The 18,194-nt window shown below is 47.3% G+C and overlaps 2 protein-coding genes across 2 annotated transcripts; one reads left to right on the top strand and one right to left on the bottom strand.

The window, feature by feature from the left end:
- The first annotated feature begins 3,462 nt into the window (after nt 1–3,462).
- LOC128310149 (intermembrane lipid transfer protein VPS13B) lies at nt 3,463–18,134 on the top strand. The gene is made up of 6 exons (XM_053046714.1): nt 3,463–6,446; nt 6,517–9,648; nt 9,724–11,548; nt 11,624–12,283; nt 14,736–14,950; nt 15,028–18,134. Exons 1-6 carry the CDS (start codon nt 3,463–3,465, stop codon nt 18,023–18,025), a joined length of 11,814 nt encoding a protein of 3,937 aa, XP_052902674.1. The 3' UTR covers nt 18,026–18,134.
- LOC128310150 (alanine--glyoxylate aminotransferase) lies at nt 12,286–13,954 on the bottom strand. Its single transcript, XM_053046715.1, has 3 exons — nt 13,191–13,954; nt 12,923–13,018; nt 12,286–12,819 (listed from the first exon to the last, which is right to left on the bottom strand). Exons 1-3 carry the CDS (start codon nt 13,859–13,861, stop codon nt 12,396–12,398), a joined length of 1,191 nt encoding a protein of 396 aa, XP_052902675.1. The 5' UTR covers nt 13,862–13,954; the 3' UTR covers nt 12,286–12,395.
- Nucleotides 18,135–18,194: the final 60 nt, after the last annotated feature.

Here is an 18,194-nt window from a genome sequence, read left to right as displayed (position 1 = left end):
TTACGTGCCATGTGCTTCTTGGTTAATGCATATTCCGAAGACGAACCTAATCGTAGGGCAAAAGGGAATTCCCGATGGCTGTGCTGCGGCATACACACTGACTGTGTTATTTCTATAGAATTGGAAATGTTTCGTCATCGTGCTGTAAGTCTGCAGTGTATTTAATGGTTCTGGAAATAGAACCGAAAAATACATCATATGTATCCAGTATGGCACAGAACCAGAGTACGAGCCCCTAATGCTAGCTGACTTGAAGTATTATTTTTGTTATAATTTAACAGTCTTCGATAATATGGCCGATCGAGTTAGAAGAGTTACGAATAATCACTGAGGAGTTAGAAGTTAACTCTCAAAAGAATCATGAATCTTTGAAAGTTTTTTGAAACGTTGAAGAATAATGGAGCTCTAAACATTCAAACATCGCTGAAGATTCACGATTCTTCAAAGTTTCTGAATTTCTGGAGCTGCATGATTGTACGCACTTTTGTAGCAGATATTTCGTAGTAACTATTTTTAATGTATATTTCAAGATATTGATAAAAAAAATCTTGCTGAACTAGACTGTACTGATCGAAAGCATCTTTACAGAACCTACGATCTTTGGATATTCATTTTAAATTGTTACTTTAGTCTTCTTTAGAAATATTAGTGTTGATTCATGGATTCTGATTCTGATTTAGATTCATCCAACACTACTCACTACTTCATTACGCAGTTCTGTTGAGCATTCAGATAAACTTTTATTTCATACGCAATGACATACTACACTTGAAATAACGTTGCGCAACAATGCGAGTTGTCTTTAGCATTGAATTTTAAACGTTGAATGCATTAAACATGCATTGCTCGGAATCGGACCTTAAAAAGGTAATCATCATCGAATGTATAATATATTGCGATCTCGGATTGGAACCGATCACCGGGCAATGCGTTCGCTATTACTTGAAATGGCATTAAAATCGGTGAAGATCTATTTTAGGAAAAGCGGAAACCGCATTGCAATATTTCCAGCACAGTTTATCACGAGAACAACAGCTTCAGGTATATAATTCGGTTTGTTTATGTTAGCAGCATTTAGCTGATACCTTCGCTGGACCAGAGCCAATTCAGATGGACGCCAAACCGGAAAGGATGTTGAAAACTTTGAATCAGATTGCTTCAGCGTTCTAACAACCTTTTTACCGATGACCGCCATTGAGGGGTTTTGTGTCCTGTTTTTCCGCGCCCATCACATGATGCAATTCCGGTTCTCCGCCATAAGGCCAGTAACCTCCAAACGTCCTTTGCAAGCCGGTCCAATTGTCCAATGCAAAGTGATTTCTGTTGAGCAAAGTTGGTTTGTTTCCCCCCGAGAGTGAGCGAGAAGATTGTCGGGAAATGGCATAGTATGGGAGTGATTTTCCCCTCTGTAGCTCCTTTTGCATGACGTCACGTTGGGAGAGAAAGAATGCTAGGTGTGTGTAAAAAAAGCCGGTTATGAGCTAAGCATGACGACATCTCAGCCAAACAACGTGCAATACGACTTGTAGCTTCTGTGTCGGCTAATAAAAAGTACCGGTTGTTGTCGATTCAAAACTACAGAGTTTGGGTGTGGAATTTAAAGTTGAATGTATCGTTTTGGTGTGTAAAAAAACTAATAAAAACCACACATACAAACCGTCTTCAGTCATTCCTTATTTTATTTGCCGCTTTCGCGGTCGTTCTACTGCCCGAAACCGCTGTCTGTCTGGTTGTATAAATAAAACATTCATTAGACGACGATGAACCACGCGATGTGGAATGGTTGCGTAGTGTGTTTGTTCGTATCGATCGTAGGAACGAGCCCCCAACAAGCTGTTCGAGAACAAGAACACGCTCAAGACGGTGAAAACTGAACGATACGTCGACATGCCAACGTATGGAGGCAACTGCAAAAAAAGGCCAACGTGTCGGCGGTCAGCACGGTCCGGTCTTACGATCGTGGACGACAAGCTTAAACAATTTCTAATCTTATAATCTTGTTTCCGATGTTCTTGATCGTAGGTCTTGAACGCATTGTTATGCGATATGAACTTGTTCGGGGAGGTTTGCAGAAACAGGATGTGTGTGCCAGTAGAAGGGTTTTGTTGAACTAGCTGGACGTGTTTCATAAACAAGTTTCATTGCCACATTGCCACGCTGTGCAATGTGGGCGAATGAATAAAATATCAACGGCTGTAGAAAATCCAGATACTGCTGATGTTTGAAGCACTTGAATGCCTAAATCCCCTTCTAGCGCCACAATAAAACCAGTACGATAGAAATGCAATTAGAGGGAGATTTTTCCCAGATGATTAAAAATCTACAATTTAACCCCATCGTAGTGTATTATGCACATCCTCATCGTAGTGTAAAGTAAAGCACAAGAGTTCGAATTACCAATCGAGTTCCAATGCCGATTTTGATTGTTTGCTCGAATAATATTAACTTGAATGGATTGTTTGTCTTGTTATCAGATCCAGAGCCGTTGACGGTTTTGGCGCCTGCCTGTTTTTAGATCTGTTTTGTCTTATTACTGACTATCTGTGACATGAATAACTCGTAAATAAATATTCTGTCTTGTGTATTGGGAGCACTACTGTACAATTTGACCGGCAGAAGTTGATGAAAACACTCAAATGATGTTAAAAAATATAAACTCGCAACCAGTCTAGCATGAAACGGAACAATTTAAGAGTATATCTTCAAATTATACTAGTTACAACGGACCTTTTAAATCTCACTGTATGTAAACACGTTACCAAACCGTTACAATCGCACTTTGAACCACACACCATAAACACGCGGGGCGTAACGTTGTTTTGCTGTCAGATCATTGATTGCGTTTGTTGATATTGCAATGGGGCACAATAACATTTTCTTCTGAAAAGTGTCGCGCCGGCAAGCAAGCAGAAGGCGTGAAGAAAAGCAAAGAAAAAAAGAATCGTGCAATGTGTGGCCTATTTTTTTCATCCCCCGTAATCCACTGCCAGCAGGTGTAGCGTTTGGTAAATAAAACAGATCTGTGGCTGAGGGGCTAATTCGTCTAAAGTGCTAAACTCATACGCGTGCCAACGGTGCAGTTTTTACACGGTGAATCATGCAGTTTTCGTTCGATATACTCCTGTTGCGTGGTAAAGTAGTCGTGGGAAATTTGCTTTAGTGTTTTCCAGGCAGTATAACAGGCAGCAAAGCATATAAATTCGTGAGCTCCCAGAGTTTCATTTGAAAACAAAATTAAAAGTGAAATAGCAAAATTCTAGTTCGGCGTTGGGTTTCTTATCAGTTACACTGCAGTAAACCCGTATCGGATTCAACATGCGATAACGTGACGGCAGTGAGGATCAAAAGGTATTAATCATCGATTCTGTTGCTATTCGGCGTAGTAGACGGCCGTGAAAGGAGTGTTAATACTGGGTGTACCATTACATCGGAACCCTGTACGTGGGACGAAAGTGCAACACGATGTTCAAAATCGAATCCTACATCACACCCATCATTCTGAGTTACGTGGAGAAGTACGTGAAAAACATCCGTCCTGAGGACTCGCAGCTATCGCTATGGGGTGGCGAAGTGGTATTCCAAAACCTGGATCTAAAGCTAGATGTCCTAGAGGAAGAACTGCAATTGCCGTTTAATTTTCTTTCCGGTCACATACACGAACTCGGCATACGCGTACCGTGGACGAAGATCGCCTCGGAACCAATCATCATCACCATCAATACGATCGAGTTTGTGTTAAAGCTACGCGACACAAATGAACGGAACGTCGTGCCAAAGCGGGAACCTCCGCGCAAGGGCAGAAGTACGGAAGAAACTCCTCCGCCGGGATACATGGCTTCGCTGATCAGTAAAATAGCCAACAACATTACAATCCGCTGCCACAACGTGATACTGAAGTACGTCGAGGAGGATATCGTTGTGTCGATGAACATCCAGCAGCTATCGATGGAATCGGCCGACGGTAGTTGGAATCCGGCCTTTATCGACATGTCACCAACGAAAGTGTCACTGCGGAAGTTGATAAACATCGTCGACCTAACGATCTGCTTGGACAAACGCAATTCGGCTGGCAAGATAGAGGTATGCCAGGAGCCGGTACTGTACCGCAGCACTTTACAGCTACGTATGCTGGTAAAGTACAATGCATCTTCGCACGATCGCTCCTCGCTGACACGCATTGATGTACATTCCAAATTCCTCGACTTTAACGTGTCATCACAGCAGTTTCCAATGTTGATGCGTTTGTTCGATCTAGCACTAGCGCTTAAGCAAGGTAAAATCAAAACCGAACCACTGCAACCCGCCTCGGAAGGTGGTCTGGAGGAGGAAGACGATGCTGGACAAGAATCGTTGCTTTCGTGGGCCTGGAATTTGCTCCCTTCGTTCTTTCCCGAAGAGAACGAAAGCGATCACTCCGAGGAACATGATTTCCGCGTACTGCATACGGGTCTATACATCGATCAGCTGCGAATAATATTCAAAACTCAGGAACTGATCGGCGATGGAATGGTGGGTACGACCAAAAAGATCAAGTACCATCCGATACTTCGTTTCGATTTTTACAACTTTTACGGTGAAATGATCGCCTGTGGACTGAAGTGGTTCAATGTCACGTTGGGGATATCGCGCATCCAGGTACAATCGCTAGAAGACTGTCCCTGTGGACATCGGGAAGGCAACGTGAGGGAAATATTCGAATCCATCGAGTTGAGGCAACCGGACGAAAGTTCGACCCACCTGGAGCATTCCTTCTTTAGTGACAGTGCCGGCGGGAATAGAAAGTATAACGTGAACTGGAACTATCATTTAAGCAGCTTCAGCCAGGAGTATTTGTTACAGAAATTCCCTGCCATTGCTATCGATATCATCCACGAGGTGCAGCTTCCCGACGATAGACGAACGTCCGAGTTTGGTAGCGATCTGGAGTTTAGCAATCTGGCGGAAAAGTACATGATACGCGTCTTTGTGGGACGTTTCCGAGCAAAGATTTCAGCGGATACGATTCATCGATTCCGGACGCTTGCATCGTACAAAGATTTCTATGAATATCCACCGTACTATGAGGATAAAGCGATGCCAACGCTCTCTCAACTGCCACCACCTTCGGCGGAAGATTACGATGCACTTATGCACGAAATTCCTCTACGACAGATCCACATTACGCTGCAGAGTCCCACGATAGAGCTGCACACCTTCGATCACGGCGTGGAGAATTTGTTGCTTCGAAAGCACAGCAGCGGAAAGATACAAACACCACCTCCGAAACCATCCCTAACAGTGCAGCTCAACCGGGTCGAATGTAACATTCTGGCACCACTTTATCCGAATCGGCTTGTCTACACTACCTGCCAGTTACCAGAACCACCGGCCAAACTGTTCGATGCCTGTTACCAATCAATTTCCGGTAATTTGGAGCGTTTGCAGCTGCAGCTTCATCATTCGCGATGGAACGACACCACAATAGCCACAGCGGTCAGTATGAACTATCAACAGCGCACATTAATCCATCCATCCCTATGGCCCAACGGGGAGCTTAACAAGACGGAACACAATCTTACGGTGACGGATTTAAAAATGGTCACCAATCCGCTGCAAGCGCTTACAGCTACTTCCGTCGTACAGTCGCTGTTGGCAGAACAGGACACACCCACCATCGATTGGGAGCCTTTGCAACAACCGCAAATTCCACTTCCTACAGCTGATCTGCTCCTTTCGTTCATTCATCTTCGGAAGGTTGAAGCGGACCGTACGGATTGCTACAAGCTATTGGCTCGCAATTTAAAATTGCTCACGTATCAGTACGATGCAGCGACCGAAAAATCGCTGACCGCTCTATGGCCAGACCATTCCACGGAAGAAGACTTCTTTACGGTCATACTCCAGCTGCCCAAGCAGCTCGATACCACCATCGAACATCCACCGCTGCTGTACGCGAAGTTGTTAGATCTGAGCCTAAACTTGGATCCAAATTTTCTCGCCTTTCTCGATCTCTGGCAACGGGCTGTACCGCTAATGGATCGGGTCGTTTCCCAACGTCGTCGGGTCGGTGCCTCGTCTTCGAAACATGTCCATCGTTCGCTACAACCGAACCTTCGACCGTTGGCACGAAACGACGATAAGAAGGAACATTCTGCACCGGCTACTTCCGTCCATTCGAGTTCGGGGAAAGGGGTGGGTGTCCCGGCCGGGGGTCCAATAGTGCACGGACGGCCACCGTCTACTCTCGGAGTAGACGATGTTGAACCACAGCAAGGAACCTCATCACCGGATCGAGCTGCAGATTCTGCTGAAGATAAACAGTTTTGGGCGAAGCTTGCAAAAAGAATTATCTTCCATCTGGAAGTGAGCCACTTTACCGTGTGTCTTCCATTGAATAATATCATATTTCACTCGCTGAGCGACTCCCTGGAGGATGAGTTTGGGCAAAATGAAATATTCATGATTAAGTAAGTATCATTATATGTAGATTTGTAATCCTCTATCCAACAATTAATGATCACTTATTTATGCTTTCAGACTTCCACTAATTTCCGTAAATTCCGCTTTCAAGTGTCAAACATTGTCCGGCTACATTAATCGGTTTCCGATCAGTATCGCTAAATCCGTCTGGCCTTTGGAGAAGGAAAGCTTTCCGTGGACTATTTCGCTTGCAAACGCATCCAGCTGGACGTACCAGGGTGGCGAAATGCACAAACTGCTCGACGAAACAACAACAAACATATCGATGGTGCTGACCTTTAACGATGACCAGTCGGTGGTAGCTGCATCGTGCTCATCCGCTTGCTTCCACATTGATACCACTCCGTTCCGCGTGACGTTAATGAAAGAGCAGCTGGAACTGTTGCGGGCTACTTTAGATCGCCTAATGCAACTACCGATGGTACAAAGCACTGGAAGCGATCCCAATGAAACGGGCAAATCAGAAATCGTCCAACAGTTTCTAGAAATTCCACAACTTCCAGGTGGTGGAAGTTCTTCAATAGCAGCAATCGATTTACGCGAATTTCTCGACATAACTCACAATTCGAGCGGAGGATCGGATGAAACGCTTAAAGAGAAAGCAACCTCAACGGAACATGGTGGTTGTCGTTTGATGCCATCACTGTGGCTACAGTGGACGTTCTCAAAGCTGACCGTTAGCTGCATCACCCGTGAAGACGGAACGCGCAAAGAACGCATCAAGCTGAAGATCGAACTGGAGGACATTATTTATTCACTCGACAAACAGGAAGTATACTCGCAGATGAAAGCGAAAATTGGTGGCATGAGCGGCGTTTGCTACGAATGGCAAGAAGGTGTCGCATCCGGCACACACCAGCATCCATCGGGTGGATGGGTGCGTAACGAAGCCCTGGCCGTAACGGTGCAAACGGGGGAAGCAAGCGAATCAAGCAAAGCGACCGGTACAGATACGTTTTTCAACATGACGATCACCCGGGCGGAAACACAAAATGTTCACACCAAGTGGGACACGGTTAGAAAGTCGCGCGAGCATAATGACACCCTCGTGGAGGTATTGATAAAGATGGAGCAGGTTGATCTGCGGTTGGATCTGGACTTGCTCGGGGAATGTATTCGAATGATGAATGTTTTGCAACCCAGTACGCCAACGCAGGCGTCGCTTGTGGTGGAAAAGGATTTCGGTTCCAATTCGGTATTGGGCGTAAAAGACTTACCTTTGATACTGTTTGCCAGTAAGGGTATTACAGTATTTCTCCCATTACGCTCCGGATCGACAGATGATCGCGAACTTTGCTCGGTGTACATTATGAAGATCAATACGATCACCGTGCATCATAATGTTGAAAATCCTATTTGCCGAGTTCCACTACGGCCAGACGTGTACACGAAAGCGGCACAGATGCGCATTCTAAATGTGCCTGGTTCAAAAATAGAAGATCGTCAGTATGAGCTGCTGTTGAAGGAAATCTCGCTGAGCACTGCCGTTTGGAGCGATGTGGTGAAGTACTTGCACGACCAGCAAACATCTACCACGCATCACGATAATCCCGCATTCGAGTGGAACAATCTCCATCAAGGCGTTCAACGAACGTCTCATTTCGATGTAGTGACGGTGTTTAAAGAGTTTAACTTTTCTGCCATCTATGCACCGTGTATCATCTACAAAAACGTGCTTATCTGCAGCCGCGCGATAGAACTAAACTGTATGTCAGATTTAGTGGTGGATATAGATTTGCAACAGGTACAGCTTGCCGAACGACTGTTGAGTAAAGGTAAACAAATCGGTGACTACATGTTTCCGACACCTGGCGAATCTCCACGACATTCTGTGTCAAATGCTCGAATGTCGCGCAGTAACAGCTCCGTCGATACGGGAAGTCTCCTCACGTTTACCTCCAATGCCGAAGATGCAGGACGAGAATCGGTACGATCGTATCGTGATTCTGTACCATCGACACGTTTCCGTCGGAGTAACTCGAAACTATCGAAGTGTGAGGAAGATTCCGGCCTTGAGTCTTATCGAACGTCCGACGGTAAACGGCCAATTTCGAGCGGGAGCAGAAAAAGTAGCACCCAGCGACATCGTAAAATATCCTCAATTTCTTCCGAAAGTACTTCAAAACCGTTACGCTCGCGTACGACTTCTGCAATGGCATCAACACACCTGGCAATCGTTCCGTACGAGGTCTGCCTACTCGGTGGGTACTTTAAGATAAATGTGTACACGCAACGCGATCGTAGCCACGCTAAGCCCGCGTTGAAGTTAGTTTTAGTACAACCGAATGCGCTTGTATCACTAAGCTTGCTGGAACGTGTTCTTCAGCTATCATTGTTCGATTTAACCGTAGAAGTAGACGAACTGGCGATCGCTAAAACGGTGTCCGGCGAACCGGATGAGCTTGGTATTCCACAACCGATCGTTAAAACACGCTTCGTAAATAGTTTAACAAAGAAAAGCCGTGAATTGAAGATCGACTTTAAACGACCCATCAAGCTGACCGTCTCGCACGGCAAGGTAAAGAAGATGATGGAATTAGTTGCAGCATTAAACGATCTTTTCACGCCACCAAAGGTAAACAAGCAGCGTGGCACGGGAACAACAAAACCATTGCCCAAGGCAGTGCTGAGTAGAAACAAATTTATGCTCATCAAATCGCACCTGTTTGATATAGAAAAGATTCAAATAGGCCTATCGCAGGTGATGCTGCATTTGCTAGAGGAAGATACCAGCCAGCCAGCACTGTACAACATGAAGCTATCGTTTTCTTCCGTACATTCAACGATAAGGGTTCAAGAACGACCGGAGCGTATCGTGTTTGAGTTGGAACTGGCCGAGCTACTGTTCAGTGCTGGAACGTTTGTCATCCTTCATCCGTTCTCCTTCAAACTGCTGCTAACTCTTGCTCAGGAGTATTGGAAGCGTGATCCACTTGTCCAGATTAAGCTGCAATCGTCTTACCTGCAACTGGATCTAATTCCCTACATCTTTCAACAACTGGACCTAATCCAAAAGGTAATGCTGGACGCACTGCACAGTGAGGAAACCGATCGCAAGGATTCAATCTCTACGGTGCAAAGTGCAAACATGACGCCGAGTCGCGAGTTGCTGATACCAATCGTACCGCCACGGTTCCAACAGAAGCGTACGAAAGAGATGCAGGAGGAATACTACCAGGATGATTTGAGGTAAAAGATCTATGCTTTATCGGCCTTCTCTTCTTCTAAAGCTTTGTTTATTTTCCCACGGTTTTGTGTTTGCAGGGCCGGAGCATTTCAATTCATAGAAAGTATGAAAGTGAACGAGCTTCCACTGCCGTATCAGATAAAAATCATCAACCGCGAGGTAGGCATCATCTGTTGGCGTTATCCGCAACCCAGAGCACTGCATCAAGTGATCGTTTATCCCGTGCCCATGAACACAACCAAGTCGGTTAACATCCAGTGCAAGTTGGAACATTACGCAGACATTAATGGCACATTCGTGGAGGTGTGCCAGTTTACACTTTCCGAGAATGAGAAAACGTTTCTGAAGCTACCGCAGCGTAAGATTGCATCGGCTATTTGGAGAATAGTCATGACCCAGAACGTGGTTTACGACGAAGGAATGGCTCGAGCGCGAGATGAAGATGACGAAGTGATCGGCACGAGTGACCACGAGGATGCTGCACAGCAACGGAATGGAAATGGTTTAGGTAGAACATTGCTAACTACCATCACCGATGTGCTTACGGACAGTTCCTACTTGCCCGGGCAACGGGTGGTTAGCTTACCGTACCGTTTGCATCCGAAGATCTTTGTTGCCTGTATGCGAGTTGACTCTATGTTCAGTGCAGCTCTGGTACCAAATCTGGAAGTAACGATCGATCTGAAACCCGTACAGATGAATCTTTTCAACCATGTGCATTTGACTCCGGAACGTCACCTGCCGAAACCCTTCGAGCGATATCGACTCTGCAGAGAATCGGCTGATTTCGGAGCACATAAGTTCCTCATGCTCAATGCCCATCGACTGCGCGGCCTATGTACGATCTACGACAATCTCGATATGTTCGTTGGTGTCGAGTTCAATTTGCACTGCGATCTGCTCGATTACAATTACTTTACGTTCGAAAATGCCGTAGAAGTAAGCAACATGAAGGCTTACGCATGGATTGGTGAGCGTTCGCTCGAGCTAAGGACTATAACGGATGATGTCTGCATACGATACGGTCCGTCCATTGGTTACAATCTAGCTGTTGCGGAACGTATGTGGAATCGAAGCATGTCGACGTCTGAGGAAGACTCACCGATCGTGCTGTACAGCAAATATATCGTTTGTAATCGCACTCAGTTTGGTCTAAAGTTCGGTCAGAACGGGACGACCGAAATGATCTACCTCGGTCCGAGTGAACTCTGTTTGTACGCGTTTCGAAGTTGCCGGCAGCGTCAGCAGCTACAACTATACTTCACCGAGGGCAACACACAGGTAGTGACCGAACCGTTCGATGTGTCAACGGACGGCTTGCAACAAGTTTGCGTACAGTCTATCTACGAGGAAGACATGGAGGATGAAAAGATGCTACTGATCCGGATAGAATCGCTCACGGCGGATGGGACCGAGGGTGGCAGTAGTAACACCCAGCGTAGTATCACGATTGAAGGACAGATCGGCTTTTACAACATGACCTCGCAGCGGTTAAAGTTTCAATATCGTTACTACAAAGTTGTGCCAAACAGTGATCGTAACTATACGACTACCAGCTTCCAGGTGGCTGCCGGAGATAGTGCTAATCTGTTTTCGCCGGCCAACAATAAAAACCAGCAGACGATGAATATTGCGATCGATGGCGAGGATGGACGTGTCGTGTGGTCGGGTGATGTTCCGTTGCGTGAGATCATGAACGGAGGAAGCATGCCGTACCTGGTGAAGATACCGACGTCCACTATCACACGCGAAGGATACATCAGCTATTGGGTGCGGATTGTGCGTGAAAAGCTGGTTGATAGTAAGATAGCACCCGCCGTGAATGGTGAAGCGCTTGAGCGTGTGTTGGTGATCGTTTGGCCGCTGTTTATGGTAGAATCGCTGCTGACCGTTAACACCACGGTAAGTTAGCGGTTCGATGAGAGAGCAGGGAACAATTATCGATGATTGAAATGACCACTCTTTGTGTTCTTACAGGCATACGAGGAAAAATTAAACCAATCGTTTTCGATCTACGGACAAGGACAACGAAAGCAACTTAACGTGGCCGGCACGTACTCCGACGAGCATGAGCTAGCATTTCGGATGAACTTTAACTCACCGCATGGTGAGGACAAACGCAAGGCATTGCTATCCTACCGATTGATAGACGGTCGAACGTTTTTCCAAGTCCCGACCCGGTTCCGCAACATCGAAAATGCACTCATAGCGCTGCGCAACGGACGACAACTACCCAATTGGCCGTGCTCACGCGAGGAAGAACTTCGATGGCGGCGGGAAAACTCGATTCAAGAAGCAACCTTCCCATTGTACCACTGTTCCGCTGCCTACGAAATGTCCTGCTGCCTGATGCTCAACATTGCACCGTGGGCATTGTTCATTAACCAGCTGGGCTGTGAAGTGCGGCTCAGGAATTATACAACCAGTGATGTGAACATCGTTGCGCCAAACAGCATTATTATGCCGTTCCACGTGGAGACTGGTTTCACGCTGGAAATGAACGTAAGCATTGGACATTCGCTACATTCCGAGCTGATCTACATCGATAGCACGGACACAAAGAAGCAATCGCCCAACGGGTATGCTGTCTTACCGCTGGAAGGTTCAATCGATATAAACATCCGCACGGAATTCGGGGTAAGTATCGTTTTATTGCTAATGGATTTGCAGATACCTAAAGTGAACCTCCGCTGGTAACGTTAATATGTTTTGGGAACCTTGAAACTTGGTAAACTTCATGTAAGCAGTTTTACATTTTTGATGCACTCTTACGGAACACAAAGTCCGGCTTAACGGCTTTGATGGAATCTCGGAATACCTGTAACACCCGATCGACCCGTTCGCTGGTAGCATTCTGTCCCATAAGGCCGATGCGGAATACTTGCCCAGCGGTCGGTCCCAATCCACCGCTTATCTCCACCAGATACGTTTTCATCGCATGTTGTGATACTTGCAGCCAGTCAACACCCGCCGGCACACGGATAGTGGTGACGGTTGACAATCTGTCGCGTTCCTGCGCGTACAGTTCGAAACCCAGGGCAACGAGTCCATCGTAAAGTCGCTTGGCACAATCTTGATGGCGGGAAATGAGGGACGGGATCGATTCTTCACAGGCGATCGCAATTGCTTCACGAAGACCGTACAGTAGGGTTGAAGATATCGTATGGTGATAGCTGTGAAATATTGATGAATTTCAATTTCAAAGATGTACTATAGCTTCTACAATTAGAGCTACATAACAAACAGAAGTGTTTGGGTAATAATAAGGACACTTACATGCGTGGTCGTCCAAAGCATCCCCAATAGTCACCAACCAAGAACATATCCCAATAGTACACTTTCACTTTCGTCTGGCGCCGTTTGTATCGTTCACTGATGAGTTTTTTTCCGCCAGTATTCCGTAGTTCCATGATCATCCAGGGTAGCCACAAATGACCAAAAGATAGGAATTCGAAAAAAAAACAAAATTGGTAATCAACGCTCACGACACGCGTTTGATAACGACAATTACGTCGTGATGAACAAACAAATTTTCAACACTTACACCGCACGGTGGTTGAAGGAAATTGGCGTAATGCCCGGCGGTGCACCGAGTACCTTCTGCGAACCGGTATAGCAGGCATCTATTTCCCAACGATCCATATGGAAAGGTGTTCCGCCGAGTGATGCAACCGTATCCACAACAAGCAAGCAATCGTGCGCCCGGCACAATGCTCCAACACCTTCCAAACCCTGTAGTACTCCGGTGGAGGAGTCACCCTGCGTTAGAAACAGCACCGAGGGACGATGGGTTTCGAGGGCTTTGCGAATCTCGCCCAAAGTCAGCGAACTGCCTGAGGTGGCTCGCACCATATGCACGTCGGCACCATACCGTGAAGCCATATCGGCCGCCCGATCACCCCAGTGACCGGTGTGACCGATCAGCACGACGTCACCATCCTCGAGCAGATTGCACAGCGTTGCCTCCATGCCACCGTGCCCGGACGCACTCAGGCAGAAGGTGGCCGCATTGTTCGTTTGAAACAGGTACCGCATGCCCGCCTTAATGTCGTCCATAATTTTAAGCGTTTCCGGATGCAAATGTCCCAATATCGGGCGGCTCATCGCTTCCAGCACGCGCGGATGTGCATTGGATGGTCCCGGTCCCATGAGTAATTTTTCCGGCACTACCAGAGGTTCGCGTAGTACCTCCGGGGCGCTCACACGATATTCCATGGCTGGTAAAACGAGCGTGGCTGTTACGGCGCAGGGAGATAATATTCCGACTTTCCAACACCGGTATTGAGCGAGCGTTCAGCTGGTTCAGACTCCGCGAATGCACTGACTAGGCTGTTTTCCACCTCTGGGGACTGGTTTTTATGAGACCCATTGAGAAGGCACACTTATCTGCCGCGTATGTGGTTTGCTTTGCGCTTACGATTGTTAACAGCTGGTTTATAAGCTATGAGAGAGACGGAGAGAAAAAGAGATCAGGTCGCTAATGTATTGGTTTGGCTAGTACGAAATGAAACGTAAACGACGTTATCAGCTGTACAATCCGGTTGTGCGTATCTCGCGAGAGCAATAGGAAAACAACAGTGAGATGCAGCCGAGCTCCGTCGTGGCGTTTGTCCATATGTCGTGTGTAACTTTTACCAGTTATTTTTTTTGCTGCTCATTCCAACCTATTAGGTATTTAGCTTGATGGCGTTTTATTTACAACTAGACATAAAATTTGTTTTCAAACTACCAACATTAGACTACAGATTATGGTTTTTATACGCGTTTGAACAATTGAGTTACGGCCAGACTTATGCACTACGGAACTTGCTGTCTATACGGAATTTACATTCTGCCTGATAACTGATAATATCGTCCAAGAATGAGTACGTCGCCACATATGTGTCAATGGGGGAAAAGCGAGTTCATTGAATTCGCAAATGGGTACGGGATGTTGTGGTTAGTGTGGTTTGGACCCATTTTCATAGGTCATGGTTCCTAGTGTGAAAGACGTCGCTGAGCGGTGCTTTCAGTTATCAAACTCTTCAACCCTGTCTAATGGATATTTTGTTCTAAATAATGTTAAAAAGCATTTTGTTTGTCGTTTCAGGTTATGAACTTAGTATTAACATCGCTAACGGAAAACAAGGTTCGAATTTTTATCTTGGCCTCAGAATTCATCGTGACGAATTACTCGAGCATTGATTTACACTGTTGGTCATTCGCATTACCGTCCAATGAACGGTTGGAACAGTTCAAGCTAAGCAACTCTGGACCGCACAGTTGCTGCTACAGTCTGCCCAAAAATGATGTGAAAAGTGAAAAGTATGTATTTCGCTTAACAGACAAATGTGTTCTTTGTTCTGCCTCTTAATAGTTTGTCTCATCAATCTCTTCCACAGCCCCAAAGGCACGGTCATAACGCTGCTTAACAATGTATCACATCGAAAGGGCAAGATCAAGTCCAGCACCAACTTTAACCACTACCTAACCATCTACCAGCGACGGGAAAATGGAAGTGAATTTTCAGCTCCAATTTTCCTGAACAAACCAATCACCCGAAAGTCACTTAGCGTGCCGCACGATGATGCAGTTGACCGGCGGCACCATGCGCTGTCGTTGTCGATTGTATCGCATCAGGGTCAGCAGCACGTTTCGATCTATGACGATCCGTGCCCATCGTATGCCATCGAAAACAGGACCGATTTTAACATCTACGTTGCCCAATCGGACACGGTTCAACCGAACAAGGCTGCGACAGCTGTTGCCGAAACGGTGGAGAGTAATTTCGCCTGGTTCCAGACGGTCGGTTCCCGGCAGACGGTGTTCTACACACCGCCCGCACTCGATGAACAATTTCCGGAACCGCAAGAATCCGAGACGGCTCTTATATTTGCGTGTGTCAGTGGCAGTGCCATCCGGTGGTCACACCCGGTAAAGATCGATGAGGATAAGAGCATCTTTTTGAACATTCCACTGTACGGAGACCTGAAGCTGGCGATGAAGTTGCGCAACCGAACGGCATCGCTAGTGATCGACTACATTAGTCAGGATTTAGAATTTTCGGCGAAGGATATTCGAACGCGACTATCCAATCCCATTCGCCCACCAGAACCAGCATCCCCATCGGCATCGGAAGAAACCCCGCCAGAGATGATGTTGAACAAGGATTGTCCATCGATCGAGTATGGATCCGACACTGACCAGTCCAGCTCGGGCAAAGAACAGTTCGTGCAGAGCTACTTCCGAACGGTGATGATCACACTGTTTAATGACGAGCCTCGACAATCATGCTTCAAGAAGGACATCATCTCGTTCAATTTCGAGCGTATTGGCTTCAAAGCGAAGCGGGGCTGCAACGCAAACCAAGCCACAGTGCACTGTGCCAACATACAGGTGGACAACGAACTGCACGCCAGCGGGGATTACGATTTCCCGGTCGTGCTATGCAGTGAAGATCACGAAACGAAGCAACGAAGGTTACCCGTCCAATCTCCACCGAATCCCTACCGATTGGAGGATCAGCTGGAACAGCTAGCCAAGGTTGCGCTATTTACCGTGGAGTGTGATCTCGTTGAGGATGATGGCGATACCGATGGTGGATGGTCCGGTGTGGAGGCATTACGGCTCAAGATCAATCCGATTCGAGCGTACATAGAGGATACGTACATAAACGTCCTAGTGGACTACCTGATGGAGTGTCTTCCGGCGGGTATGCTTTACGAGCAGCGTGATAGTGATGTAACGCCCATTCGCATCCGCTGCCAACCGGGAGAAGTGCTCGTTCCGCGCGCTGTTATACTGCAATCAAGATACCTGGCCGAACCGATCAAATTCCGGTGCGTACGCATCGAACCGCTCGCCGTGCTGCTTTCCGTGCACGCCTGCATGCGCTTGTATATTGCGCTCGATCACAGTCCGCTCGAATTTGCGGCATTCGAGCGTCGCTCGGTCCGTTCGCTACCGATCAAGTTTGGTAATGTGGTCGGCATGCACTACCTGTCCGGTGCGATCTTTGGTGGCGGTTGGGTGATCGGTTCGCTGGAAATACTTGGCAGTCCGAGCGGGTTGGCACGCTCGGTAACGAGCGGTTTGCGGGATTTTGTATCCTTGCCTGTGCAGGGTTTGTTCCGGGGACCGTGGGGTTTCTTGGTAGGTGTGACCCAGGGTTCTGCGTCGCTGATACGAAACATCACCGCTGGTACGGTGAATTCGGTCACGAAATTAGCCCAATCGGTTTCGCGCAATCTCGATCGTTTAACGCTCGATTCGGAACACGTGCAACGTACGGATGCGTTACGACGCCGCCGCCCACAGGGCATGACGGACGGGTTTACCCAGGGCCTCACCGGGCTCGGCATCAGTCTGCTCGGAGCCGTTGGTGGACTAGCACATCACCCGTTGCAGGCCACGAACCCGATTGGTGTAGTGACGGGCATGGGTAAGGGTATTGTCGGAGCCTTTGCCAAACCCATCAGTGGTGCGGCCGAACTGGTCGCACTGACCGGACAAGGAATGCTGCAGAGCGTCGGTTACAACACACTGCCCACACCGAAGCTTCATTCACGGCAATCCTTGCAGCGACTGGAACCAATTCCTCACAAAGCACTGTGGGAACCGCAAGCCGTCGGCGAAGGATCGCTGCTATTCACCGTCCAGGCAACGCTAGCTACACACGGCGAGTATCGATTGGTGCTGGTTGCAATCTACAGTAAGGCACTCGTGCTGTACGACGTACACGAATGCCAACTGTTGGAGGTGCTCGATCCGAAGACAGTGTTTTTCGATACGGACGAGGAAAGCGATGCGACAAGGCTCATCATTCGTGTTCGTCCCAAGGTTCCACCACCACCCTGCTCCGACTACGATCAGTATCCGATCTCGAGCCGTACGTATGATTTTGTGCGGGATTCCACCATGCAGCTTCCACGGATCGTTGGCAATGCAGCGGTCCCGCACACTTCCGGCAAAACCGGCCCAAGCAACAGAGCAAACACGACAATGAACAACACTAGGCCGCTAGAGCAGAGCGAAGAAGCGATCGGTATGGATGATAGTGTGATCGAACCTACCATTATTGATCAGCGATCGGTCGTGCTAGACATCGAGCGATCATCCACGGTAAGCGTTGCAGAGGAGGAAATGGACCGTTCGGGGCTGTTGCTTTTGCACGATGAAAGCAGTTCACCAACGGCTATGGACCGAATGCTGGAAGATGGCTGTGATGAGCACGAACGGGATGGTTCAACTGACGATACCGAGCGTAAGATAGTGATATTTCTAGATGAAAATCTGGTAAAATATCTCATCACCTATGTTGATCTGTTAAAACGTACCGTGGACAGTGAACTGGGCCGTGGTGCGGAAGATATTTTAGCTTTTCTTCCATTCGAATGTTGAGTGTCTAGTTCCAGTCATAGGTTTTAGGTAGGTTACACATAAGCAAGGGATAAATTATTAGACAAGTGCACTACGGAGAGCCGGGGGGTTGGGTAGAAGTATTATGTACCTCAATAAAAGGGTCATCGTAAAAAAACCCTTTTGTGACCCTTGGTGTACCAATGTTCCG

The sequence above is a fragment of the Anopheles moucheti genome, chromosome 2 (assembly GCF_943734755.1).
Source record: "Anopheles moucheti chromosome 2, idAnoMoucSN_F20_07, whole genome shotgun sequence".
In the NCBI taxonomy this organism is placed as follows: domain Eukaryota; kingdom Metazoa; phylum Arthropoda; class Insecta; order Diptera; family Culicidae; genus Anopheles; species Anopheles moucheti.
The sequence above is the reverse complement of the archived record's forward strand: the minus strand, read 5'-3'. Positions and strand labels throughout refer to the sequence as shown.